The sequence below is a fragment of the Dasypus novemcinctus genome, chromosome 17 (genome assembly GCF_030445035.2).
Source record: "Dasypus novemcinctus isolate mDasNov1 chromosome 17, mDasNov1.1.hap2, whole genome shotgun sequence".
NCBI classification, from domain to species: Eukaryota; Metazoa; Chordata; class Mammalia; order Cingulata; family Dasypodidae; genus Dasypus; species Dasypus novemcinctus.
In genome coordinates, this window is record NC_080689.1 from 68,260,636 (window position 1) to 68,287,773 (window position 27,138).

The following is a 27,138-nucleotide window of genomic DNA, read 5'->3' on the forward strand; positions in this document are numbered from 1 at the left end:
CAGGAGTTTGACCTGGACGTCGTGGCCGTGGTGAACGACACGGTCGGAACGATGATGACCTGTGGCTACGAAGACCCCCGCTGCGAGGTCGGCCTCATCGTTGGTGAGTTCCCCGACCGCCCCTGTGGCGCGGCCCTGGCGGGGCGGGTGGGGAGGCGGTGCTGAGGCCTGCCCCTCTGCGGTCGGCAGGCACGGGCAGTAACGCCTGCTACATGGAGGAGATGCGGAATGTGGAGCTGGTAGAGGGCGACGAGGGGCGCATGTGCGTCAACATGGAGTGGGGCGCCTTTGGGGACAACGGGTGCCTGGACGACTTGCGCACGGAGTTCGACGTGGCCGTGGACGAGCTTTCCCTCAACCCCGGCAGGCAGAGGTAGGCGCCCAGCCCTGCTGGTGTGGGGGCAGCCGTGTGGGAGTGGGGTTTCTGCGGCGGTCTCCCGGGACGCCAGTTCTCTTGCGATGTTAGGAGTCCTCGAGGTAGGGGTTTCTCTGGAAAATGCCGGGTCAGGTCCCTTTTCCCCCTGCTGGACGGTGGGTGCCGCATCCGTCAGAGCTCAGCAGGGAAAACATCACAACTGTTATTTGCAAGGCGAATTTAGCGCGGGGGATTGGTTACACAGGTCTTAGAGGTTTAGAAGGCCCCGAGGACCGTAGAATTAGGGGATGTAGGTCATGGCTCCCACCCCAAGGACTGGGAGGACGAGCCGGAAAGTAGTGCAGATGAGGTCTGGGAGTGGAAGGAACAAGTGAACACCCCTGCCACTCCCAGGGTGAAGAAGCATCATGGAGGGGGCTGGGGGTGCAGGCAGGAACAGGAAGCTGGCAGAGGAGCAAGCAGGTCCTTTCCTGGTGGCCCGGCACGTAGCACCCTCTCTTATAGGAAGTGGGTGTGGGGCTGAGCCGAGAGGCAGACACTTAAGACCCAACGTGCTTCCCACCAGGAAGATGCTGTATGTGGCGTTTTTGAACCTGATTACTCGGGGACCATAAAGTTCTGCAGAGTACACTTTGCAGACAGTTGTCCAGAGTAGAGATCCCAACTCTTTAAAAATCTTTTAAAAATTTTTATTTACTCTCCCGGTTTGCTGCCTGTGCTTGCTGTCTGCTCTCTGTGTCCACTTGCTGCACATTCTTCTGTGTCTGCTTTCTCTTCTCATCCTCTTTCTAGGAGGTTCTGGGACTCGATCCCGGGACCTCTGATGTGGGAGAGAGGCACTCAATTGCCTGAGCCACCTCAGCCCCCCTGGTTGCGTCGCTCATTGTCTCTCCTCCGTGGCTCCCTTTTGTTGCGTCATCTTGTTGCGCCAGCTCTCTGTGGTGCGGGCCAGCTTGCCTTCACCAGGAGGCCCCAGAAACTGAACCTGGGACCCCCATGTGGTAGATGGGGGCCCAATCGCTTGAGCCACATCCACTTCCCCAAACTTTTTTTTTTAAGTTTTTAAAAAGTTCCACTCTGTAGAGCTGGAAGACCCTCCAATCATGTTGGGGTCTAGTGGACAGGCCGGGGGGGGGGGGTCTCCAGCTGCTGCTAGTTCCCTGAAAGGTAGTGACTGGGTCCAAGAGCAAGTAGGAGCGCTCAGTGAAGGGCCGAGCCCACGTGGTGTGGAGGCGTGGTGGGCATTTAGAGGGGGGGCGCGCTTTCCCGAGGGGTGGGAATAAGCCTGGGAAAGGCACTGGGCCCCGATGGTGGGGTGGGGCCGAGCCCAGGCTGCCCGAGGGCCCCAGACCCGCGCTCAGTTTCCCTGCAGGCAGGTACCGAGCCAGCGTGAGTGGACGCCGGGAATCTGCAAGGGAACGCAGCAGCGTGTCCTGCCTGCCAAGGGGTCTCTGCCCGCACCCCGCGTTCCAGGGTAGGGGGAGGCGCCTGGGCTCGTCTGTCCAGGCTAGACAGCTCCCCACCACCCTCCCGCACCTCCCGCCTCACAGGTTCGAGAAGATGATCAGCGGCATGTACTTGGGCGAGATCGTCCGCAACATCCTCATCGACTTCACCAAGCGTGGGCTGCTCTTCCGTGGCCGCATCTCCGAGCGACTCAAGACCAGGGGCATCTTCCAGACCAAGTTCCTGTCTCAGATCGAGAGGTGAGGGCCCAGGGCCTGCGCCCCCCGTCTTCTCGTGGGCAGATGCGCTGAAGGACCACGTCTCACGCACGATCAGGGCGTGGATTTTACGAAGGCCAGCCTCGTAGCGGTGGTACTTCAGGGGTTTAGGCTACCTGGGGGGCAGTAGGCGTTTTAAGGGCAAATCGTAGCATCCTCCCAGGAACTGTGTGCCCTTAAGCTAAGCTGGCACGGCCTGGGCAGAGCGGTATTGTTGGGTTTTAGACCGAATATCGAAGGTGGCGGCATAGCTGCTCTGCTCCTAGGGTGTAAGTTGAAGTACACCGAGGAAGGTAACCTGTCAAGAGCACTGAAGCTTGGCTTGGGGGGTCCTTCCCAGCGACTGGCTATGATAATAAGGCAATCACAACTGCGTGGGATTGGCACATCAGGCAGCTCAGAAACAAGCCACGCGGCCGCTCAGGGGGCCAACCCTCCCTCTCCCGGTTGAATGCTGGGAAAAGCTGCTCTCGGTTAGAATGGTGAATGTCACACACCTTAAAAATCAATACCAGGGGAGCAGGTGTGGCTCGAGTGGTTGGGCGCCCACCTCACACATGGGAGGGCCTGCCTTTGGTTTCCGGTGCCTCCTGAAAACAGAAACAAACAACAAGCGAACCAAACTAAAAAACCAACTCAGAGGAGCTGACGTGGCTCAGTGGTTGAGTGCCAGCTTCCCACATCTGAGTTCCTGGGTTCAATCCCCAGCCCTGGCACCTCAAAAAAAACAATTTATTACCAGGTTATTACTGTCAGGCACAGGGGAAGACAGGCACTCCCCAGGGAAGAGGAAGCGCCCTTCCTTAGTTCTCATGTCTGCTTATGGGCAAGCGGAGGACACCCAGGTTCTAACAGCGTTCTTTTCTACAGGGTTGTCTTTGGGTGGGCTTTCTCCTTGTGTTTTTTTAATTTTAATTTTTTAGACGGTAACCAGGATTGAACCTGGAACCTCATACATGGGAAGCAGGAACTTAATTGCTGAGCTACTCCCGCTCCACTTCTCGTAATTTTATTCACATTTGTTCATAAAGAGTGCACGAGTAGATTTCAGGCCCTCCCCCCCTGCAGTGTGGGGGTCCAAGGCAGTGCCTACTCTGCCGCCCTGTGCACAGCAGCGAGACTTTTAAAGGGCTTTGGAACGGGAACACTGCCCCCTCAGGTGTGGTCGCTGCCTTGTGCTTACTCAACAAGGGGCAGGCAGACACAGGCAGCAGCTTTGTTTTATTTCAGGACAGTTTTGCAGCAGCCGCACCCCGCCTTGCCTGGGGGAGCTGGAGCAGGGAGCTGCCTCCCGGGTCCTCGGTGGCACGAGGCGTCAGCGTGGGAGAGGGGTGCACGCGGGTGGGGTTCAGGCCCTTCGCAGGGGTGCGAGCCTTGGCGCCCAGCTCCCGGATGGCCGGGTCCCCGCGGAGCCACTCCTGATGGAGGACCCCGGCCCCCGGAGCAGGTGTGGTGAGGGGTGGCGCCCAGCCCCCCTTGGCTCGTGCCTGACCACACTCCCCTCTCCCCGCAGCGACTGCCTGGCCCTGCTGCAGGTGCGCGCCATCCTCCAGCACCTGGGGCTCGAGAGCACCTGCGACGACAGCATCATCGTCAAGGAGGTGTGCACCGTGGTGGCGCGGCGGGCGGCCCAGCTCTGCGGCGCGGGCATGGCCGCCGTGGTGGACAAGATCCGAGAGAACCGCGGGCTGGACACCCTCAAAGTGACTGTGGGCGTGGACGGGACCCTCTACAAGCTCCATCCGCAGTGAGTGCCCGGCCCCCTGCCCCCCGGCCGGCCGCCGCCGCCCGACTCTCGGCTCTCTCCTAGCTCTCCCTTCTTTTTTGTCTTAACTTACAGTGACTTGCCAGGTGTTCCAGAAAAGTGCTTATCTATGTTGGCGGTTTAATAACCAGAAGTCGACCTGTGTTTCCGCCACGCAGGCTTAGCAGCCCCTTGGAGCCTCCCCCCCAAGGGTAGCCCTAGGTTATATCAGCCCTTGGTTTTTCTTTACCCCAGACAGCTGTGGATGCATTATTTAGTGTGACTTATTTTTAGACTTGCCCTAAATTTGGATCATGCAGCATTTCTGCTGTGAGCTAGCTTCTCTCACACAGCATGTATGGTTTGGCAATACATTCGTGTTTAAGGGCGCAGTTGTAACTCATTCATTTTGAGGATTGTAGTGTGTACCTTTGAATGAGTTTCTAGTTCCAGTTTACTATTCTAGTTTATCTGTTTTACCTTTGATGGCTAGTTGGTTTGTCTCTAGATTTTTGACTGTTACAAACAGTGCTGCTATGAACATTCTAGTAAATATAGGCTGAAACTCTTGAGCATGAGTTTTTCTTCCATCTAGAAGAGGCGTTAGCAACCTATGGCCACTGCCTGCTTTTGTAAATAAAGTGTGTTTTTTTTTTTAAGATTTATTTATCTATCTCTCTCCCCTGCCCCAGCCCCAGTTGTGTGTTCTCTGTGTCTATTTGTTGCGTCGTCTTCTTTGTCTGCTTCTGTTGTTGTCAGCAGCATGGGAATCTGTGTTTCTTTTTGTTGCGTCATCTTGTTGTGTCAGCTCCCCGTGTGTGCGGCGCCATTCCTGGGCAGGCTGCACTTTCTTTCGTGCTGGGCGGCGCTCCTTTTAGAGCGCGCTCCTTGCGCATGGGGCTCCCCTATGTGAGGGCACCCCTGCATAGCAGGGCACTCCTTGCGCGCATCAGTACTGGGCATGGGCCAGCTCCACACGGGTCAAGGAGGCCTGGGGTTTGAACTGCGGACCTCCCATGTAGAGGATGCCCTAACCACTGGGCCAAGTCCACTTCCCTGTAAATAAAGTTTTTTTGGCACCTAGCCCTGCTCTTTGTTTCTGTATTGTCTATTGTTGCTTTGATGCTGCACTGGCAGAGTAGCCACAGCAGACTGTGTGGCCCACAGACTTGAAAATATCTACTCTCTGGCTTTTTATTAAAAAGTTGGCCAGCCCTGAATATAGAAGTACTGAATTCCCTGTTCTTTTTACTCTCTTCCCTCTCCTTCTCTCTCTCGTCCTCCCTTCTTCTCACCACTTATCTTTTCCCTTCTTTTTGCATATATATATTTAAGGAGGTACCAGAGATTGAACCCCAGACCTCAGACATGGGAAGCAAGCGCTCAACCACTTCTGCTACATCTGCTCCCCTGCATATGTTTTGTGTTATTTTTTAAAGATTTATTTTATTTATTTCTCCCCACCCCCTTGTCATTTGCACTTGCTGTGTCTGTTCATCTTCCTTGTTTCTTTAGGAGGCACTGGGAACTGAACCCGAGACCTCTCTGATTTGGGAGGGAGGCACCTAATCACTTGAGCCACCTCCATTTCCTGCTTTGTTGTGTCTCATCGTGTTTTTTGTCTTGTGTATCTTGTGTCAACGCTGGTCTGCTCATCACATCAGCTCGCTGTCTTGCTTGTCTTCTTCACCGGCACCGGGAACCTCTGTTCCCTGCTTTGTTGTGTCTCTCATTATGTTTTTCTTCTTGTGTCTCTTGTTATGTCAGCTTGCTGCACCTGCCTGTCACGCCAGCTTGCTGTCTTCTCTAGGAGGCACCAGGAACCAAACCAGGGACCTCCCATGTGGTAGACTGGAGTTTAATTGCTTGAGCCACATCCCTTCCTGCCTATGTTTTTCAGTAAATTATTTTGAAGCCAGGAAGTACCCTGACTCTTCCCCACTTGGTTAAAAGATCTGCCCCTGGCCTGAGCATGAAGCATGGAGAGACTCCTCCATGGAATTAGTACCTGCTCTTATGATGTTTATTTCCAGGAATTTAGAGACTAGCCTGGAGTCCACACAGTAGTGACCAGAGTGGAACTGCAGGAGACTCTAGGGCTCTTTCCTGAATATCGGTGTCCTTGTGAAAATGGACCCTCAGTCCCCGAGGAGGGTTGGGTCTGCTTTTTTTTTTTTAGGAGGCACTAGGGATTGAACCCGGGACCTTGAGCATGGAAACTTGAGTTATACCCACTCCCCAGGGGCCTGTTCTTTATGCCTTTAAAGGCCTGTCTGCGTAGATGTGGGCCCTGCCGGGAAGCCACACCCCTGGAGAGTATGAAATCAGGTGTGCACTTGGCCCTCTTCCCCAGGGCTTAGGCACAGATTCTGCGTGCCTCTGCGAGGTCCACGGGTGGCATCCGGGCAGCAGGCCTGGGCGTTCACAGGCGAGTTTTAGGACCACAATTTGCCAGATGCTCTGACGCTGGTTCTGGAGTCGAATCCCAGCTCCCCCACTCGCCAGCTGGGACACAGGCCTCCCCGGGCCTCTCTCTGGTCCGTGACACCTAGGAGGCGTGAATTACGCGGGCGCTGTCACCATCCTCGTCCTCCCCCTTTTCCTCAGTTTCCCCCATTGCTCCTTAGGGGCTCATCTCAGAGGCACCAGGTGTCTGACGATACAAAGTGTCGGTGACCGAGTGTTTTCCTTCCCCCGTGTCTTCCACCCCCCTCTTCAGCTTTGCCACAATCATGCATGACACGGTGAAGGACCTGGCTCCGAAATGTGACGTGTCTTTCCTGGAGTCGGAGGACGGCAGCGGGAAGGGAGCGGCGCTCATCACTGCCGTAGCCTGCCGCATCCGCGAGGCGGGACAGCGATAGGAGCCCCGACCCCGAAATGGGGTTTCCTCGGATCGCCCCCTGCTCCGTTGTGATTTCAGATTGTCAGGTGCCATCCCCCTGTGTCAGAACAGACGCCCTTGGCTTTTCTTTGGCAGAGAGGACCCTGACGGGCTGGCTTTCGTTGACAGCATTTAAAGTCAGGATTTTTCACAGCCCTCGCAACCATTCCCTTCGGTCCCTCTTAAAACGTCTTCAAAGATTTTTAACCTCGACTCACCCACCCTGGTCAAACGCCACGTTCCTGTATCATCTTACAGAGTGGGGGCAGCCTGCGAAGATGCAGTTGGTTGGGCTTGGAGCCTGAACTTGACGTTCTGGTTGGGGGCAGCCCCAGCCTGGACGCCTCTCCTGTCTCCTCTCAGATGCCCAGAGTTCTCCGCTCACGAAGCCTGATCCTCCTACAGGTGGAACGCTGGGGGCCGTGGAGGCCGTGGAGGTCGTGGAGGGGCAGCCACCGACGTCCACGTGGATGCCCCTCTTGAACCTCCTTATCTGCCCAGTGGCTTCCGGCAGGTGCTGTCCCCAGGGTCAAGGGAGACAGCCCCGAGCGTGGCAAGCGAAAACAAAGCCAAGAGTTGACCTGTTCTGCACATGGGCTGCTCGTTGCATCTCGTCGTGGGTGCACGGGTTGTCTAGGAGCAGTGGATCTTTCGGGGAGAGTGGGCTTTTTTTTTTTGTAAATTGTTTAACTTTTTCTTGCAAAACTGGTAACACTGTATTTTCATTTTAATTTATGTTTGAAATATATTTTGTTTTTGACATAGGTCTGCTCCTTTATCTCGGCACTGTAGGTAATGGTTGTATGTAAAGTATTTATATGTTAATTTGTTATGTATATAGATGTACAAGGGCTCGTCAGACTTGGCCTCCTCAGTAGATCAGTGTAGTTAAAGGATGGAAGATGATACTGACTAGTTACTAGAAATACCTCATTCGCCTGCGGGGAAGAGAAGGGAAACCTCTTCAGGGTGAGTGAATCTCAAAGCAGCTGCTTCTGCTCCTTCTTCCCCAATTCCCGGGTAGACAGGGGGAGGGGAGGGACAGAGCCACGGAGGCTGGGCCTGTTGGCTGAAGAAACCACAGCAACTTGCTGCTCTTTTCAGAGACTTTCCTGGGGCAATCCTGCTTGTGATGTTAACCAAAGGAAATGAGAATCATTTCAAATAGACTCATTTCTTAGAAACCTTTATTCTTCTCTTAGGCAGAGAATATTTCAAAGCTCTCTAATAAGTTTGAAGAAGCCACCAACAGATATTTTTAATTGTGTCTAATTGCTCAATCACAAACCAAAACAAAACAATGATACAAAACCTCAGGGATGGCTTTTTTTTCCTTTCATATTTGTGCCCTCTTAGGAAATTTCACTTTGGGCTTGTAAATGTTTTACAAGAAGTATTGTCCAGGTGCTCCCCCAGGCCGAGCTAGCACGTGGTTTGCAGATTGATTTGTGTGTTTTTATATACAGTATTTATTTCAAACTGCTGGAAGGGATGGGAGTGGCGTAAAACCCTCCATCACCTGCTTTACAAGAGCCTAGTTTATTCTAGAATCTGAAGGCTCACTTCTGCCCTAAAACACACCCATCACCCACCCACCCACATTAAACTTGAAGGCTACATGAGGAAGGGGGAATGACCTTGGATAAGATCGTAGAATCAAAGAGGATAAGAAACCCATGCCTCAATAGCACCCAATTTTTGCACATTTATTGGGCATATGGAGAACAGTGTCATTTGGGGAGCAAAGTGGGGTATAAGTAAGTGAAAATCATGTGTGGTACCAGGCTTGCCAGGCTGCTCCAGCAAAGCACGGAGCCTCAGGCTGCCTGCCTGTGCAGCCCTCTCCCCCTTTCCCCCAGTCTCCCATCTGTACTAATGTGATCCAAAAAAATGTGGATATCTCATAATACGTGAAAGCAGAAGGTACCTCTAGTCTTGTGTATCACTTGAAAATGCCCACCAAATAGACGTGAGTTTTCACTTTTAAGCTTGAAAGTTAGGCACTGTCTATGAAATTACACATTTTTAAAGGCAGAGATGTGTGTGTGTAGCTATTAAAGATGTGTCACCAGTTTCCAAAAAGGAAACTTGAAAAATGCTATTTGAATGTTTTGTTCCTGAATAGTCTCTTACTGATGCTGCTTTGCCTGATGTAAATAAAGTGAATCAGTCTTTGGGATATGCTGACTAGCAATCATCCCAAATCCTCAAGCACTCAGTCTAGTGAAGATGTTGTCACATGTACAATAAATAACTAGTTGAATTAACTACATGATGTTAACTGTTATTAATAAATTTTAACATTTTTCAAAATACTCAGTGTGTGGCTCAGGAGCGTTTGAAGAGTGTGGTTGTCTTTGGGGCATCTTAGTTATTCTTGGCCAGTCTGGTGAATAATTTATGGGTGTCTCGGTTTTGACTGGATGTACTTGGTGGCCAGATCTTGACCTTGGCCCCAGATAGTTCTCTTCCCAGATATCAGACCCAGTGGAACTGGCAAGTCACTTCTCAGGTTTGAGCCCCTGGATTTCCAGCATCTGAAGAACCATTGCCGCTCTATGGTTTTCTCTTTAAGTGGTTTGGCTGAGGTGTGGCATCTCAGGGGCTCTCATGTGATCCACATTCAACATATAAAGCCCTTAAACCAACATCTAAAAAACAACCTGCCTCCTCTCCCTACCAACCTTTTCCCTCTCCCCAATAAATAAAACATAAGTCTGGGAAAGAAATTCGTCAGAAGTCCCCAATGATAGCTCGTTGGCACTGCTATGAATCTGTTTGACAATAACTGAGAGGGAAGATGACCAAGGCTAAAAGGATGCAGTTCTCTGCTCGAAAGGTGTGTAGCAGGGGAAGGAAACTCTAGTGTGGGATCCCCTAATGTGGTGGAGAGACACACCAATACGAGAATGGGAAAAGCACTTTAAGCAGCAATTCACAGAAGGCATAGACATACCCCTAAAAACCTCAAACAAAATCCAACCTCACTAATGATTTAGAAACTGGAGTCAAAATTAGACCCTACTTTGCTGCCATCAAATTGACAAGATTACAGGGTATTCTTATCCATTACTGGTGGGAGTGTAAATTGGTACAACTGCTTAGGATGAAAAAAGGCATAATATACCAAAAGCATGTTTTACATAATGTGCCCTATGATTTTCTAGGCGTTTTTGCTAAGGAAATATTCATAGTTGGGAAATATTCAAAGATTTAGCTTTAAAGCAAAAAAGGGAAGCTAGCTGTCCCCATACAATGGCCTATGCACCCTATATTAGGGTCCAGTCAGGAAAACAATCCCTTTCAGTTATTTCAAACTGAGAAGCCAAACAGGATGGAGAATCAACCTAGAGATTAGCAACATCAAAAAGCCACTAATGTGAAGCAGGATGTGGCTTAAGCAGTTGGGCACCTGACTACCACCTGGGAGGTTCTGGGTTCGGTTCCTGGTGCCTCCTAAAGAAGATGAGCAAGACAATGCGCTGACATGATGGGCTGGCACAGCAAGATGACACAATGGAGAGACAGCAAGGAAACAAGGAGCAGGAAGTGGAGGTGGCTCAAGTGACTGGGTGCCTCCCTCCCACATGGGAGGTCCCGGGTTCAGTTCCTGGTGCCTCCTAAAAAGATGAGCAGACAGCAAATGGAGTGCAAACAATGGGGGGTGAGGTGGGGTGGGAAATAAAATAAATCTTAAAAAAAACCCACTAATACTGCTCCAATTGGAGGTAGTATGATGTCATGTCACCAGAGTCCAAAAGCTTGTGGTTGGGGGGCTGGTGAGGACCTGGAACCAGGTTGCAGCAAAGCCTGGAGTTCTGAACCATAGAAACTCACAACCGGCACTCCAGAAAGGTGGATGAACAGTTTTATTACCCGCGGGCCCAGAGGAGAGTCAATCTCCAAATTCTGAGCCCTGTTTTTCAGTTTTCATAGGTTTATATAGGATTTCGGGTGGGATCAGCATAACTTTTGCTCATTGGCCAATGTGTTGCTAGGTGAAATTTTGCAAGTTGGGGGTTACAGAGGCAGAGTGCAGCTGCGAGGGTGCGGGCTGGTTTACAGAAGCGGGGCGGGGGGAGGGGAGTCACTCCTTTGATCTCTTCCTACTAGGCCATGTTTTCACAGGCTGATTTACAGAAACGGGGCAGAAGTTATTCACTTGCTATTCTCCTGCAGGGCCATGCCCTCACAGACTGATTCACAGAAGTGGGTGCAGGAATGGATTGTTCGATATTTTTGCAAGGTTATGCTTTTTATTTCTCAACAACCATACAGCAGGGGTGGGGAGAGAAAGGAGAAATACCTGGGCTTCTCCTTCCCACCCTCTAGTCTTCTGCAGTGTTTCTCATTGGCAGAACCTAGCAGGAAGCCACAGGCAGAGGGAGTCTGGGGAACACACCCTGTGATCCAGAGCAAAGTAGAGGAAAGTGCAGCATGGAACTGAGCAGTTAGGAAAACAACTGATGTACATCCTGTAAAACTATTTTAAAACATGTTACAGAGGAATAATATTATATTACAATATTGCAATATATACTGCTTTATGTCAAAACTATGTTACAGAACAGTATATTGTGATCCTATTTTATTAAAAAATTATTTTGTATGACTTGAGATATAATGTGCTTCCCCGAACGTCCTTTGGCCTCACTGAATTTTGGGCACAATTGAGGCTTCCATTCCTCAGCAGCTCCCACAGGCCTCTATCAGCAGCTGCCATAGGCCTCCATCTTCTCAGCAGCTTCCCACAGGCCTCCATCTCCCCAGCAGCTCCCACAGGCCTCAGTCTCCTTGGCAGCTGCCTCAGGTTACTCCTTTGGGAGTCTGTCTGTCCGGGCACCGAGCTGGGGTCTGGGGCAGTGTTTCTGCTTCATCTGCCAGCCTCGGCCAAGGCTGCTACGCTGCTGCCAACAGCAGTTTGGGTAGCACCACCCCCCCTCCCCTACCCCTTTGGCTGTACCACACGACCTCAGGGAAGAAATGCCCTTCCTTTCCCCACGGGACTCCTAAGTGGATAGGCTCTTAATTCCCCATACACCTTTACACCACACGAGACTTCGGAAGGGACTTTTCTCAGTGTCGTCTGACTTAACACTGGCTCCTGCCAGCAGAGGCCCTAGAAGGTCCTAGAAGCCCCTGGCCTGCCCATGTTCATGGGCTTCTCCTGGCTGCCCCCGCCCCCTCCCCCAGGGGCAGCAGCCAGGGTCCCTTACTGCAGGGAAGGACCCTTTCCTTCAAAGGAATGGGCAGTGATGACAGTTTTCCCAGCTTCTGCCAAGCCCATCAAGGCTTCCTTTTTCTTGTTTTGCAGCTTTTTCTTTCATTTGGACCCCACATTCAGAAGGCTGAGTTACTCATGCTCCTCGGCTTAGGGCATAGTCGAGTCTTTGTGCCTTTGCAAGGACTCTTCTTATTTCTAAATGTCCTTATTTCCTTTTAACCTCAGTCTCGACTCACAAGTGGCAGCCACATTGTGTTTGATGTGCAACTCATTTTTGTATGAGCCTTTGTAAAACATATTTGTGTGCCTCCTTTTTTTGGGAGGTACCAGGGATTGAACCCAGGACCTTGTACGTGGGAAGCAGGCGCTCAACCACTTGAGCCACTTCTGCTCCCCGTGTGCCTCCTTTTCAAAATGTACAAACTGCAATTGGCTAATGGTCTCTTTCTGCTTGTTTTCCCTTTTTCCTTTTCACTAAGCACCATGCTTTTAAAGATCTGTAGATGCTACAGGTTGCACATCTACTTTGCTGCTTCTGGGCATGGCATTTTGTCCCCATGATAGGCACGTACCACACGTCCTCATCCCTTCTTGCAAGGTGGACCTGTGGATTGACACAAACACCATGCAGTGGGCATCTTTGCACATGTCCCTGTTTTCATCTCTGTGATGATCTATCTGAGTACATATCAGGCGCTGCCCAACTGGATCACAGGGGGTGCATTTGTTCAACCTGACTCCAAATTGCCAGGTGACTCTTGAAAGGCTGTGTCTGTCTCCACTCCCAGCAGCAGGGACTTGTGCCAACACTTGGCATTTTCCAGCTTTCTAATTTTGGTTAATTTGCTGAGTATGAAAGAAGACCTTATTGCAGTTTTCCTTTCCATTTCTCTGGTTACGATGAGTTCCAGCATGTCTTTATGTGCTTCTTAGCCTTTATGATTTCCTTGCAGTAATTGCCTGTTCATACTCTTTGCCCATGTTTTAAATGCAAGGCTGCTTCTCACCTTTCCTATGCTGATTTGCTGAGTCTCCTGTATAACCTAGATATTAGTCTTTTCTTGGCATTAGGTATTGCAGGTGTCTTCTAATCTGTGCATTTTGTTCACAGTGTCCTTTGTTTACTAGAAATCCTTTCTTTTGGTGCCATCCAAGTCACCAACCATTTTTGGTTTGTGTTATTGACCTTTCTCACCACTTGCAGTGTCTCTTCTTGATTTTACCTATAGTTTTAGCTTTTATGTTGAAGGATTAATGTAAAACCCTTACAGAGTGCATCTTTCCATATAGCATTAGGTAGAGCACCGTTCAGTTTTCTTCAAGTCATTAGTGAGTCTGTCCTTTCCCACTGGTCTGTGGCAACTTTCCTGACAAATAGGAAGTCCCCAGGCCTCTGAATCTGCCCTTGGTCTCCTGGGTTTGTCCTAGGGTCAGTAGCATCCTGCCCCCATGACCTTGGCTTTGCAGTATGTCCTGGTGTTCAGCAGGGCAAATCTCTCTTTTTCCAAATCAGCTTGACTCTTCTTGGCCCTTTATTCCTCCATGAACATTTTAGAATAAGTTTATTGACCCTGAGAAATCTAGCTGAAATTTTGATTAGTGGTGCATTGAATTGACCAATTTGGGGGTAAGAATTCCCTTTAGATTATTTACAAGAGCATAGAATGTATATTCATATAATCTTTTCTGCCTTTTGCCAGACTTTTCAAAGTTTCCTTTATAAAGGTTTTGCGAATTCCTTGTAAGTTAATCCCCAGTTTATTGTTTCTGGACAAGGCTCTTGATTTTTATTTTTTGATCACCTATTATGGGTATAGAGCAGGATTTGTCAGCCTTGGCATGATGCACATAGGGGGCTGGATAATTCTTTGGTGTGGGGTCTGTACAGTGCATTGCTGGATGTTTAGCAGCATCCTTTGACTTATTTCCATCAGATGCCAGTAGCACCCCTCCCCAAGTTGTAACAAAATGTCTTCAGAGATTGTCAAATGTCCTCTCGGGGTGAGGTGGCCAGATGAAAGAACAGGACACCAAAGTTTGTCCCAAATATTGCCTGGGACATATTTATACTAAATAATTATTTGTTGCTTATCTGACATACTAATTTAACCTGGTGTCCCACAGTTTTATTTGCTAAACTTTTCAGCCCTACCTGGTTGAGAAGTACTGGTGCAGAGAAACGTTAGACATGCTTGCATATTGATTTTGTTTCTGATACTTTGGCTGGATTTTACTATTGATTGTAATAGGTTCTTTATTCTGTTGATTTTTCCATGTCAATGATCATGCTGGCTACAAATAATGGCAGTTTTATCTCTTCCTTTCCGTTCAAGTCGCTAAAACTTTTTCCGTTTATTTTTCTTACAGCACTGGTGAGGATCTCCAGTATTCAGTTACACACAACAGCAGAAATAGTGCATTCTTGTCTCATTTCCAATCTTAAAAGGAATGCCAGATTTTTCTCCATTAAGAAAAATGCTTGCTGTAGGTTTTGTTACCAATTCAGGGAGCTTCTTTTCTTCTTTTTCTATTCCGTGTTTGCTAAGTGGTTAATTGCAAAATATGGATAGAAGTTGAACTTCATTAATTGTTTTTTCCAGCATCTATTGAAATAAATACATAGTTTTCTTCTTTAGCGTTTACTGTGATGAATAATGTTGATGCATTCTGACATAGCTTCCTCATATTCCTGGGAGAAACCATATCTGATGTTTAGTACATTTTGCATTAGTTCAACTGATATTTTATTTGGTATTTTTGCAAATTTATCCATAAGTGAAATGAGTCTGCAAGTTTTTTTCTTTGTACTGTCCCAAATTTTTTTTTAAGGTTTATTTCTTTCTCTCCCCTTCCACCCTCTTGCCGTTGTCTGCTCTCTGTGTCCATTCGCTGTGTGTTCTTCTGTGTGTGCTTGCATTCTGTGTCTCTTTTTGTTTTGTTGCATCATCTTGCTGTGTCAGCTCTCTGTGTGTGCAGCACCACTCCCGCGCAGGCTGCACTTTCTTCACATGGGGCGGCTCTCCTTACGGGGCGCACTCCTTGTGCATGGGGCTCCCCTACGCCAGGGACACCCCAGTGTGGCACGGCACTCCTTGCGCACATCAGCACTGTGCATGGGCCAGCTCATCACATAGGTCAGGAGGCCCGGGGTTTGAACCTCGGACCTCCCATGTGATAGGCAGATGCTCTATCATTTGAGCCAAATCTACTTCCCCCAATTTGGTTTTGAATCAAGATTACATTTGCTTCATAAATGCACCAAAAGGCTGGGTGGGTTTCTCTCTTTTTTTTTAATTCTCTGTAGTTTATGTGAGATGAGTATCTGTCTCTTGAAAGTTGGATGGAACACATCTGTAAAAGCATCTGGGCCTGGACTCTTCAGAGGGGAGGTAAGATGACCATTTCAATTTCTGTGATGCTTACTGGTCTTTTCAAGTATGCTGTATCTTGGCATTCATATTTCTCCAGAAGTTTATTAATAATGTCTAGATTTAAAAAAATTTTTTGGTATGATGTCTAGAATACCTTTTTTTTTAAAGATTTATTTATTAATTTATTTCTCTCCACTTCCCAACCCCCCCCCACCCCGGTTGTCTTGTTCTCTGTGTCTATTTGCCGCATCGTCTTCTTTGTCGGCTTCTGTTGTTGTCAGCAGCACAGGAATCTGTGTTTCTTTTTGTTGCATCATCTTGTTGTGTCAGCTTTCCGTGTGTGCGGTGCCATTCCTGGGCAGGCTGCACTTTCTTTCCCGCTGGGCGGCTCTCCTTACGGGGTGCACTCCTTGCACGTGGGACTCCCCTACGCAGGGGACACCCCTGCATGGCAGGGCACTCCTTGCATGCATCAGCACTGTGCATGGGCCAGCTCCACATGGGTCAAGGAGGGCCGGGGTTTGAACCGTGGATTTTCCATATGGTAGACGGATGCCCTAACCACTGGGCCAAGTCTGCTTCCCTAGAATACCTTTTTTTTAAGGACGCACCAGGGATTGAGCCTAGGACCTCAGACATGGGAAGCAGGTGCTCAACCACTGAGCTACATCCACTCTCCTCCATAATACTTTTAAACTTTTATTTTAGAAACTTTCGTATACATACAAAAGTAGCCAGATTAGACTAATGAACCACCAGGCTTCAATAGTAATCAAACTATGGGCAATCTTGTTTCATCTAGATCCCTACCCACATCCCCTTATATTATTTGGAAACAAATCTCAGACTTTGTATCATGACATTTGCAAATGCTGCAGAGTGGATCTTCAAAAGACAAGGACTCTTTTCCCAACATAGACACATGCCATTACCACCCCCCACCCCAGCCTCAGATAATAAATAATTCCTCGATATCATGACAGTTTAAACTTCCAGTTGTCTCAGAAATGCCATTTAAAAAAAAAAGTTTATCTATTTAAATTAGAATCCACATTTACAGCTTGTGATAGGCCAACCTGTCCTCTAGCCTCTCCTAAGCTTGTTTCCTGTCCAGCTCTTGCTGAAGAAATCCTGTCATTTGTCAGTTTCCCACTGATCTCATCTCTAGTTTAACATGTTCCTGTGTTGTCTGTATTTCTTGTAAATTAGTAGATGAATCTAGACTTTGGTCAGATTTAGTTTGAGTTCTTGCCCAGACTGCTTTGAAGAAGTTATTGTTCTTGAGTTATTCTTTAATCTTTGCTGTATCTGTAATTGTTGCCCCTTTTCATTCCTTCTTTCATTTAATTGTAATTTTTCTTTCTCACTCTTTTTCTTCATCAGTCTTGTCAGAATTTTATTACATTTGTTTTTCCAGAGAACAAGCTTTTGATTTTGTTAATTTTTCCACTTTTTCCTTCTCTGCTGTGCTGATTTTTGCTTTTGTTTATTTCTTTCCTTCTTTGTTTCTTGAGTTTGGCCTGTTGCTCTTCTTCCAACTTTTTGAGTTAAGTGTTTAGCTTGTCTTTGAAGTTATATAAAGTTCCCTCCATCTCCTGCTTTAAGTCCCACAGATGTTGATATGCTGTCATTTCATTGGCATTCTAAGTATGTAGTAATTTGCCATGTTTTCTTTTTTTGCTTTTTCTAAATATAATTTGCTGAATTAAAGTTGTCGGTTTACAGAAAAATCATGCAGAAACTCAGAGTTCCCATATATCCTCCTCTCCCATTATTAACACCTTGCATTAGTGTTATATGTATGGACTATAGTATAATAGAACAACTATACTATTTTTTTCATCAAGTATAACATACTTGTAGTCCATAGATTACATTAGGGTTCACTGTTTGTTGTATAATCCTATGGGTTAAAAAATTTTTTTTAATTCTAGTAACATATATAAAACCTAAAATTGCCCCTTTCAACCTTTTAAAGCTTAATATTATCTTATTTAGTCTCCAGTTAGTAGTATGTTTTCTAAACTACCCAAATTAATCAAGTCATCTGTTGTGGCCTGGTATATGGGCACAATTGCAACTCTTGTACATGTGCCTAAAAACTGTGTAATCTCTGGTGTTGGATATAGAGTTAGAGAAAGAGAGCAAGGAGGAGACATGCAGCAGGCAGAGTGATTGTGGAGACATTCCTGGGCATTAAAAGAAGTTATTTCTTTGTTTCTTAATGGTGGAATGATAGGTGACCTTTATTTTCTTTTGGACAGCAGTTCTTTTTACTGGTCTATGCCTTCAAATGTTCCACCACGAATATGCATTACTTTTATAAATAAGGAAAAAACATTAATTTAATCTCAAAAATCATATCAGAGATTTTCCGTGCCACCCACTGCCCTGGGTGGGCAAGGGCCATGGAACGGACAAGGGCTGACGTGCGCCACTGCAGGTTATCCAGGTGGTTCGGCCGCCCTGTCTGGGCCTGACGTCCTGCTGTGTAGAATGAGGGATTTAAGCTCCCACCCAGCTTGAACATTTATATGGTACCTTGTAAGCTCCACCTGTCTTGATGTGGTTACCCGAAAATCCTGGTGCCATGGGATACATCTCAGGCTCAGGTGCCAGCATCTGAGGAAACTTCCCAAACCTGGCCCCTGAGGGGGAGCCTGGTCCCAGCCTCCAGGGGGACCATCAGGAGTTGATGTGACCTTTTTCCTTCTCTTGTTTAGCCATAAACACGTTTCACTGCCCCATCATGCTCCGTTCTCTAGGCTGCAAGCCCATTTCCAGGGAAAGCAGACGTGAAACAGCCGCTCCGAGTGTTGAAATAAACAGGATTTGGTATCCTTGGCAGGGGCCCACACTTGAGGCCTGCTGAAAAGCAAACTTGTGCTCTCTGTTTAATTCAACATTTTCCTTCTTAATCAGCAGTAAGAAAAGCCAAGACCGTCCCCAGCTGCCTGCCGGCCCCGGGGACTGGGGCGGTGGGACAGCGGGGATTCTGAGCATTTCTATTTTCCTAGTTTTCAGTCGTGCCCGGAACAGCGGCACCTAGGGGGAGCCTAGGTGGCCTCAGGGGGCCAGCTCTGCCCTCCCCCCAGGTGAGGTCTCCTTCCCAAAGGGTCAAGGGACCCCTTCCTTGGCAAGTTTCCACACTCTTCTAAGCCCCAGACGGTGCCCCAAGGCCGTTTTCTGGTATTCCACAGAATGAAGAGACTGGGAAGACGGGCTGGCCACGGTGTATTATGTAATGTATGTACATTATGCACGAAACGAGTATAAAGTTGCTTCAGGTCCCTCGAATACGAGGGCTGCCCTGTGATGACACCGAAATCAAATCCAGCTCCGAGCTCTCCCTCAGGAGGGGACGGGATGGCCAGTCTATCGGGCTACCCTCTCCCTCCCCAGGGTCGCGCTTGAGTCTCGCGGGACGACTAGGTCCAGAGCCACCTGAGAACCGGCTGCTAGTCCTCAGGCCCCGGAGGCGCCCGTGCCGGGCGGGCCCCGGGCCCCAGGGGCGTGCGGGAGACGCCGGCGGGCTGGCGGCGCCCTCAGGCGGCGCTGCGACCCGGCTCGGCCAAGGCCAAGGCCGTCCCCGGGCGGCGCCGTCCCCGCCTCAGCGGCGCCCTCGTGAGGCAGCACCTGGAAGGACGGCCTCGGCGCCTAAACCCCTGAGGTCATCTCCAGGCCAAGACCCGGCCGCCGCGGGATCTTTTCCCTTTCGATTCCCGCAAACAGGCAGGTTAGCTTAAAAATCCTGATCTGTTTTTTTCCTTTGTTTCCTAAATCCTAGACAATATTCCCAGGGAGGAGGGGAAGGGAAAGGCAGGAGCAGTGGCTAAGAAAGCTTGTCCTCGCCAGAGGGTGGGCTCGGGGAGAGCAGGCGTGAGGCCGGGGAGAGCCGGGAGAACAGGCTTTGTGGCCCGCGTGTTCAGGCGCTGGCCGCACCAGGCCGGCTCCTCCGTCACCTCTTGCACCCTAGCCCTGGGAATCACTAGTGTCCCCCCGGAGAGAGCTGGCTGCCTGCAGGAGGTGGTCAGACGTCCCAAGGCCAGTTCTCAAAGACAAGGCACGGCTGTTCTTTAGGGCTACTGCAAACCTATCATTAATTTTTTCCAATCATTTTATTTTATTTGAAAATATGTTTTTAACTTATTTTTAAAAGATACATAGATCACACAAAATAAACCTATCGTTTAAATTCTCTACCCGCGGACTGTGGCGGGAGCTGAGACCCTGCTGGCTGTGGAGAAAAGGTGCACTGTGTGAAAAACGCACCTGGGTGCCCCTGGGCGAGCTTTGTTTGGCGTCCACCCGGACGCAGAGCGTTCTGTGTTCTCCTGTATTTCTGAAAACCCGGGAATGCTGACTTTTCTCCCTTTCACACTTTGTTTTGTCTATCACCGTCCCTTTCAGCTCTCTGGAATACATTTCCTTGCTGTTGGTTCAGTGCTGGAACCTGACGCGTCTCACGGATGAAGGGCACGTTGGTAGGAGATCAGGGAGGGACATTTTATCCCAGGAACCTGAGAAGGGGCAAATCTCTATAACACTCCCCATTGGCAACACGTCACCAGACCTAGTAAGGATGGGGAGTAACACTCCCCCCAAGGATAATGAGAGCCCCTCAGGCTGCTCATTGTCCCAAGTCAAATGCTAGAGCCAAGCCCTCTGTCTCTTAGGCGAGGCTCTGCCATGGTCAGAGTCAGGTGGGGAAGCCCGCCACGCGGGGCACCCTGGGTCCAGCCGTCATTGCTGCAAACGTTGCCCTTTGGAGGCCTTCTCCTTCTACAGCCCCCACAGCCTCGTGCTGCTGGCGCTTTCTTTCCCTGATCTAATCCCGTCCTGGAATCCTCTCAACCCTTCCCCTGGGGCTTCTGGAACTCCCTACTTAGCAAATTATCCCAGATGCCCAGGCTCTTCTCCACGTGTTCCCTTCACTCCCCTGCCTTTATTCACTTATTCATTCAGCCATTCACTGAACAATGATAGAGCAATTATTAGGGCCGCTGTTTTAGATGCTGGGGATGCAGCAGTGACCAAAATAGGCACCCCCCCCCCTCGCTGACATTCTAGTGGTGAGAGAAAGAACATATATATTATGCCATATGTGGTCAGTGCTATAAAGAAAAAAATCAGGGTAAGAGGACAGAGAATGAGGATGTGGGCCTGCGGCTGCTTTGTACAGGGCAGCCAAGAGAAGGCTTTCCAACAAACTGAAGCTGGAGAAGGACCTTGGGATGTGGAGAGCCATGTGGCCACGTGGGCAAGGGCTTTTCGGGCAGAGGGAAGGACAGGAGCAAGAGCCCTGAGTTGGAAGCTAAGCGTGCTTGGCATTCTGAGGGACAGCAAAGAGCCCAGGGTGCCTGGGCAGTGGGAGCAAAGGGGAGAGTGGCATGATGACATAGGAAGGTGATTGGAAGCCAGATCGTGTAAGGTGTTTCAAATATTGTGAGGCTTTGGGATTCCTTTTTCCAAGTGAAATAGGAAGCCATTGGAATGGTTTTGAGCTAAGTGGTACCAAGATCCGAGTTATGTTTTTTAAATGCGCACATTGGCTGCTGCGTCGAGAATAGTCAGAAACAGAAAAAGCAGCTATGAGGTGGTCCTGGTTTGAGTCTTTTGTGGACCCCAGAAAATCCTGTTCTTAAAGCAAACCTGCTCCTGTGCCTCTGAACCCAGCATGGATGGGACCTTTTGATCAGGTTCAGTTAAGGACCCTCTAGATTCCATCTTCTTTTTTTTCTTGGAGGTTTTATTTATTTATTTATTTATTAGATCGCTTCAGTCAAGGGCTGTTGGTTAGGCGGTGGTACCCAGGGAGGGTCTTCATCCTTTGCTGGAGTACTGTGTAAACTGAAGAGAGGGCAGAGAAAGAGTGCTGCCATTTTATGCCGCCATGGGAAACAGGACTCCAGGATGGCCTGAAGCTGCAGAAAGACAGAGAGACCCTGAGGAGAGAAGGCAGGAGGTTGGAATCAGCAGAGCAGTCCAGTGGGGAGAGATGAGCCATATGCCTGATGGCCCACACCTGAGCTGGGGGGGAAAAGTCAGGCTGGAGGAGAAGAAAGAGACTGGCCACCATTTTGCCTTGCCACATGGCAGGAGTCCAGGATTGGAGCAGCCAACCCTTGATGCAACGACATCCCTAATGATGCCTTGATTTGGACATTTTTCACAGCCTATGAACTGTAAGCTCTAACCCTAATGAATTTTCATTACAAAAGCCAATCCATTTCTGATATTTTACATTGGCAGCCTTTAGCAAACTTAAGAGGCTATTGCAATAAACCAGGGAGATGATAGAGTGAGGAGGTGGCAATGTCAGTGGTGAGATGCTGTTAGGCTCTGGATATGTTTTGAAAGTAAAGTCAACAGATTTGATGATAGAATAGAAATGGGGCATGAAAGAAAGAGAGGACCAAGGATTTTGGCCTGAGTGACTAAAAGGATGGAGTTGCCAACCCCTGAGATGGGGAAGACTGGGGGAGGAGGAGGTTTGGGGGAGATAATCAAGAGAGCTATGTTGAATCAACTCAGTAGCAACAGTCTACCCAGCACCCAGATTGGGGTCTTGAGATACCATTTCCCAGATTTGTTGATCCCAGGTCTGTGGCAGGAAATGGATGAGATGAGCCTGGAGCATCTTCTAATACTCAATTGCAAGGAAGCTATCAAAGATAATTTGGGTCCTGTCAAAATAAATACCAACTGAAAGAGTCTCCCACTTGCTAAAGATTGGAGTGTTTGAGCACCAATAGGGATAAAAACTGCAGTGGACTGGAACAGCGTGAAATATTTTTATATTTATAAGTTTTTGATGATACTAAAATTCATCTTTTAATTGGTCTCTGTTGGAGAATGATAGGCAACCAACTCATTATTTTAAAAACTGGTTGATAGAGGGAAAGAATCATTTATCCCGCCTTTCCCATACCAACTATACCTCAGGGTAAGCAAATAGTAAACAAGGGGCCATTTCTCTCTATAATGTATTCCAGCTAATGAATGAAGATGAATGATAAAAGGCAAATATCACTATTTGGCAGCCCTAATGAGGTAATGCGCCTGGGCAGTGAGCATAAGCTGTTCTTAAAGTGAAAAAAAGAGAGACAAGCAGACATTATGTGCCTCCTGATGGAAGATCCACCACCACTAATGAAGTAGTCTGCCCAAGAAATCAAACCTGAGTTTGGTTAGGCTTCTAGAATCCAATTCCCAATTTGCAGCAGTATAGCACACAATAGGGCATGGTAAACTATACCATGGACTATGATTTACTTAGTAAATTCTGAGTAAACCTGCTGGGCAAGTGACCGTTTCAACAAATAAATTGAAAAGAAAAAAGAGGCAGGAGAAGCCTATAGATTAAAAGAGACTTAAGACATATTGACCAATCACAGTGTGTACATCTTACTTGGATCCTGATTCAAACTTACAAAAAAAAAATTATGAGACAACTGAAAATTTGAGCACTAACTAATTGATGACACTAAGGAATTATATTTTATGGATGCAATAATGATATGGTGTTAATGTTTAAGAATGAGTCCTTATCTTTTAGTGATGCATACTGAGACATACACAGGCGAAATAATGCAACATATGGAATTTGCTTCAAAACAATATGGGGTGGGGATGGAGAGGCAAAATAAGGTCCGCTGTGGGGACGGAGCAAGATGGCAGCTGAGTGAACTTCCCGGTCACTAGCTCCTGCGGGTAATCGGCTGGGCGGCGTTGGAGACTCTTTGGGACCGGGCTGTTTCGGGATTTTTACTGGTCCGGAGATGTCTGGACATCGATTGGGAGGGAAGGTAACAGAGAGGATCCGTCTATGAATCATACACGGACATTCCAGCTACCTGTGGAGGATTCCCTCCTTGGGTAGGCGGAGCTGAGGCGTCTGGCACCGGGTGGCTGGGGGAGCCGGGGGAGCGGCAGCGGCCAGTGGGTGGAGCCGAGCGGAGCAGGCACAGCAGCGTGGCAGTGGGGGCGGAGCCAAGCCGGAGTGGCGGCGGCCAGGGGGGCTGAGCGGCGGCGGCTGGGGGGGGGCGGAGCCGAGCCGGCCGAGCGGCGGCAGCCGGGGGGGCGGGGCTGAGGCAGACCGAGCAGCGGCGGGGGGCGGAGCCGAGCCGGGCCGAGGGGGGGGGGCGGAGCCGAGCTGGGTTGAGTGGCAGTGGCGGTGGGGGTGGGGAGCCGAGCCGGGCCGAGCACCGAGCTGCGGCGGCCGTGGGAGCCAGGCTGAGCCCGGCGGCGGGGTTTCTGTTCTTTGTGTGTGTGTGTGTGTGTTTTTTTGTTTGTTTTTTTGTTTTGTTTTTTTTTTATCCTCTCTTTCTTGTCCCTGATCTTCTTCTTATTCTATTTTATCTTAATAATACAATAGGTCCTGCAGGAAACACCTCACATTTGATAGGTTTCCTCATCCTCCACTGCCTCATTTCTCTGTGAATAGATTAAGGCTATCTACACTACCCCCTTTCCCCTACAACTTGATATCCTCCACCATCTGCTATCTCTCCTATATCCCACACCTCCCTTTCTTTGACCCACAAAGTGTCTAAATCTTAATTTCTAATACCTTTGTTTAGTTTTCCATCTGGTATCCACCCTTGAAACTATTACCTCTCTTTTCTCTTTCCCTCTCTTATGAAAACTATAGCTTCTTAGTACATACCACATTCCTCCCATATTCAGTCATCTACCTCATTATAGGTACTTTCCTACTACTATAACTCTACACAATTTACACGATCTAACCTCCATCCTCCCAGAACTCATATTGTTGCTTTGTTAACATATATCACCAATACTACTTTACACTTTTCCCTTCCTTACACAATTGCCTTTCCCCAGCACTAATACTTTCCTTTAAAGTGAACCTAACCAGCAATAAGAAATCAGAATAAGAGGAACAAAGGGACAAAGAGAAGATATAACACTAATGCAAAAACAGCAGCTAATTAATCTCCAAGACTGGACAAAGAAGCTAAGGAACTGATTAAACCCGTCAAGAAGAAATGATGACAAAACAGCAACAAAAAAATACAAATCAAACCAGTAATCAGGAAAACATGGCTGAATCCAATCAACAAACTAAAAATCAGGAAGGGGAGCATATCTTCTCACAAGCAATGAAAGATCTCAGAACATTTATCACCGACAAATTTGATGAAGTAATGAAAGAGGTTAACAACATGAAGACAACACTTGGAGGGGAAATTGCAGACATGCGCAAAAAAAAATAACAGATATGATGGAAATGAACACCACAATTCAAGAAATCAAAAATACACTTGCAGCTAATATCAGCAGACTAGAAGAAGCAGAGCAGAGAATTAGTGATGTGGAAGACAGTACATTGGAAATCAAACAGATAGTAGAAGTGGTCAATAAAAAGGTAGAAAAAATCCAGATAGGACTTAGGGATCTGAATGATAATGCAAAACGTTCAAACATACTCATTATAGGCATTCCAGAAGGAGAAGAGAAGGGAAAGGGGTCAGAAGGAGTGTTGCAGGAAATAATGAATGAAAACTTCCCAAATCTACTGAAAGAGACAGATGTACATATCCAAGAAGCACAGCGCACTCCACTGGTCATAAACCCCAACAGGCCCACCCCAAGACATATACTTGTCAAATTATCCAATGCTCAAGACAAAGAGAAAATTCTAAAAGCAGCAAGAGAAAAGAAAAACATCACATACAAGGGAAGCTCAATTAGATTAAGTGCTGATTTCTCATCTGAAACCATGGAGGCAAGAAGGCAGTGGTATGATATAGTCAAGGTACTAAAGGAAAAAAATTTCCAACCAAGAATACTCTATCCAGCTAAACTAGCATTCAAAAATGATGGAGAGTTCAAAATATTCACAGATAAACAGAAACTGAAAGAGTATATCAACAAGAAACCTCCCCTTCAAGAAATTCTTAAGGGAGTTCTGCAGGAAGAAAGGAAAAAACAGGACAGTCAGAGATGGAGGAGAGTGTAAGAACAACAAAAAAGACAAAAATAGAAAGGGAAAATAAAATATTACAAACAAAATATAACAAACACAAATCCAACCAAAATATGGCTACCACAAATAATTCTCTGAACGTAATAACACTGAATGTCAATGGACTAAACTCACCTATCAAAAGATTCAGACTGGGACACTGGATAAGGAAATATGACCCATCTATATGCTGTCTACAAGAGACACATCTTAGACCCAGAGACTCATGGAGGTTGAAAGTGAATGGCTGGAAAACAATCATACAAGCAAACAACAACCAAAAAAAGGCAGGAGTAGCTATATTAATATCAGACAAAATAGACTTTAAATGCAAAACAATTGTGAGAGACAAAGAAGGATACTACATTTTAGTGAAAGGGACAATCTGTCAAGAAGATCGAATGATCATAAATATTTATGCTCCTAACAAGGGTGCCTCTAAATACATGAGACAAATGCTGGAAAAACTAAGTGAAAAAATAGATGCATTTACAATTATAGTGGGGGATTTTAATACACCACTATCTACTCTGGACAGAACATCTCAAAAGAGAATCACTAAAGAAACAAAACATTTGAACAGTTTATTAGAAGAGCTGGATCTAATAGACATATATAGATCATTACACCCAAACACAGCAGGATATACATTTTTCTCAAGCGCACATGGAACATTCTCCAAGATAGACCATATGCTAGGCCACAAAGAAAGGCTTAATGAATTCAGAAAGATCGAAATCATGCAAAACAATATCTCTGATCACAGTGGAGTGAAGCTGGAAATTTGCAAGGGACGGAGGCCCAGACTTCACACCACAATTTGGAAATTAAACAGCACACTCTTAGAAAAACAGTGGGTCAAAGAGGAAATCTCAAAAGAAATCAATGACTACCTTGAATCAAATGATAATGATAACACAACATACCAAAATTTATGGGATGCAGCAAAAGCAGTACTGAGAGGGAAATTTATAGCCATAAATTCACGTATCAAAAAAGAAGAAAGAGCAAAAATTGAAGAACTAACTGCTCTTTTGACGGAATTAGAAAAACAACAACAAAGTAACCCAACAGGAAGAAGAAGGAAGGAAATAACAAAGATAAGAGCAGAACTAAATGAAATAGAAAATAAGAAAGCACTTGAAAAAATAAACAAGAGCAAGAGCTGGTTTTTTGAGAAGATCAACAAAATTGACAAACCTTTAGCGAGACTAACAAAGAAAAAAAGAGAAAAGATGCAAATACACAAAATAAGAAATGAGAAAGGGGATATCACCACTGACCCCACAGAAATAAAGACTATCATAAGAGGATACTTTGAAAAACTATATTCCAACAAAAATGACAATTTAGAGTAAATGGACAAATTCCTAGAAACACATAAGCAGCCCATATTGATGAAAGAAGAAATTGAGGATCTTAACAAACCAATCATAAGCAAAGAGATAGAATCAGTCATTAAAAATCTCCCAACTAAGAAGAGCCCAGGGCCAGACGGCTTCACAGGTGAATTCTACAAAACATTCCGGAAAGAACTAACACCAATCCTGTTGAAACTATTCCAAAAAATTGAAACAGAAGGAACATTGCCGAACTCCTTCTATGAGGCCAACATTATCCTAGTACCAAAGCCAAACAAAGACACCACAAGAAAGGAAAATTACAGACCAATTTCTCTAATGAATCTGGATGCAAAAATACTTAACAAAATACTTGCTAATCGTATTCAACAACACATTAAACGAATTATACATCATGACCAAGTGGGATTTACTCCAGGTATGCAAGGATGGTTCAACATAAGAAAATCAATTAATGTGATAC

The 27,138-nt window shown here is 47.3% G+C and overlaps 1 protein-coding gene across 3 annotated transcripts in view; it reads left to right on the forward strand.

Moving 5' to 3' along the window:
* HK2 (hexokinase 2) overlaps positions 1 to 9,043 on the forward strand; it is a 68,898-nt gene extending 59,855 nt beyond the window's left edge. For all 3 annotated transcript variants that reach the window (XM_004464337.4, XM_071208937.1, XM_071208936.1), the window contains exons 14-18: positions 4 to 103; positions 190 to 373; positions 1,927 to 2,082; positions 3,614 to 3,847; positions 6,564 to 9,043. In XM_004464337.4, coding sequence (XP_004464394.1) covers positions 4 to 103; positions 190 to 373; positions 1,927 to 2,082; positions 3,614 to 3,847; positions 6,564 to 6,708 — 819 coding nt within the window. In that variant the 3' untranslated portion in view covers positions 6,709 to 9,043. The remainder of the gene's footprint in view (positions 1 to 3; positions 104 to 189; positions 374 to 1,926; positions 2,083 to 3,613; positions 3,848 to 6,563) is intronic.
* Positions 9,044 to 27,138: the final 18,095 nt, after the last annotated feature.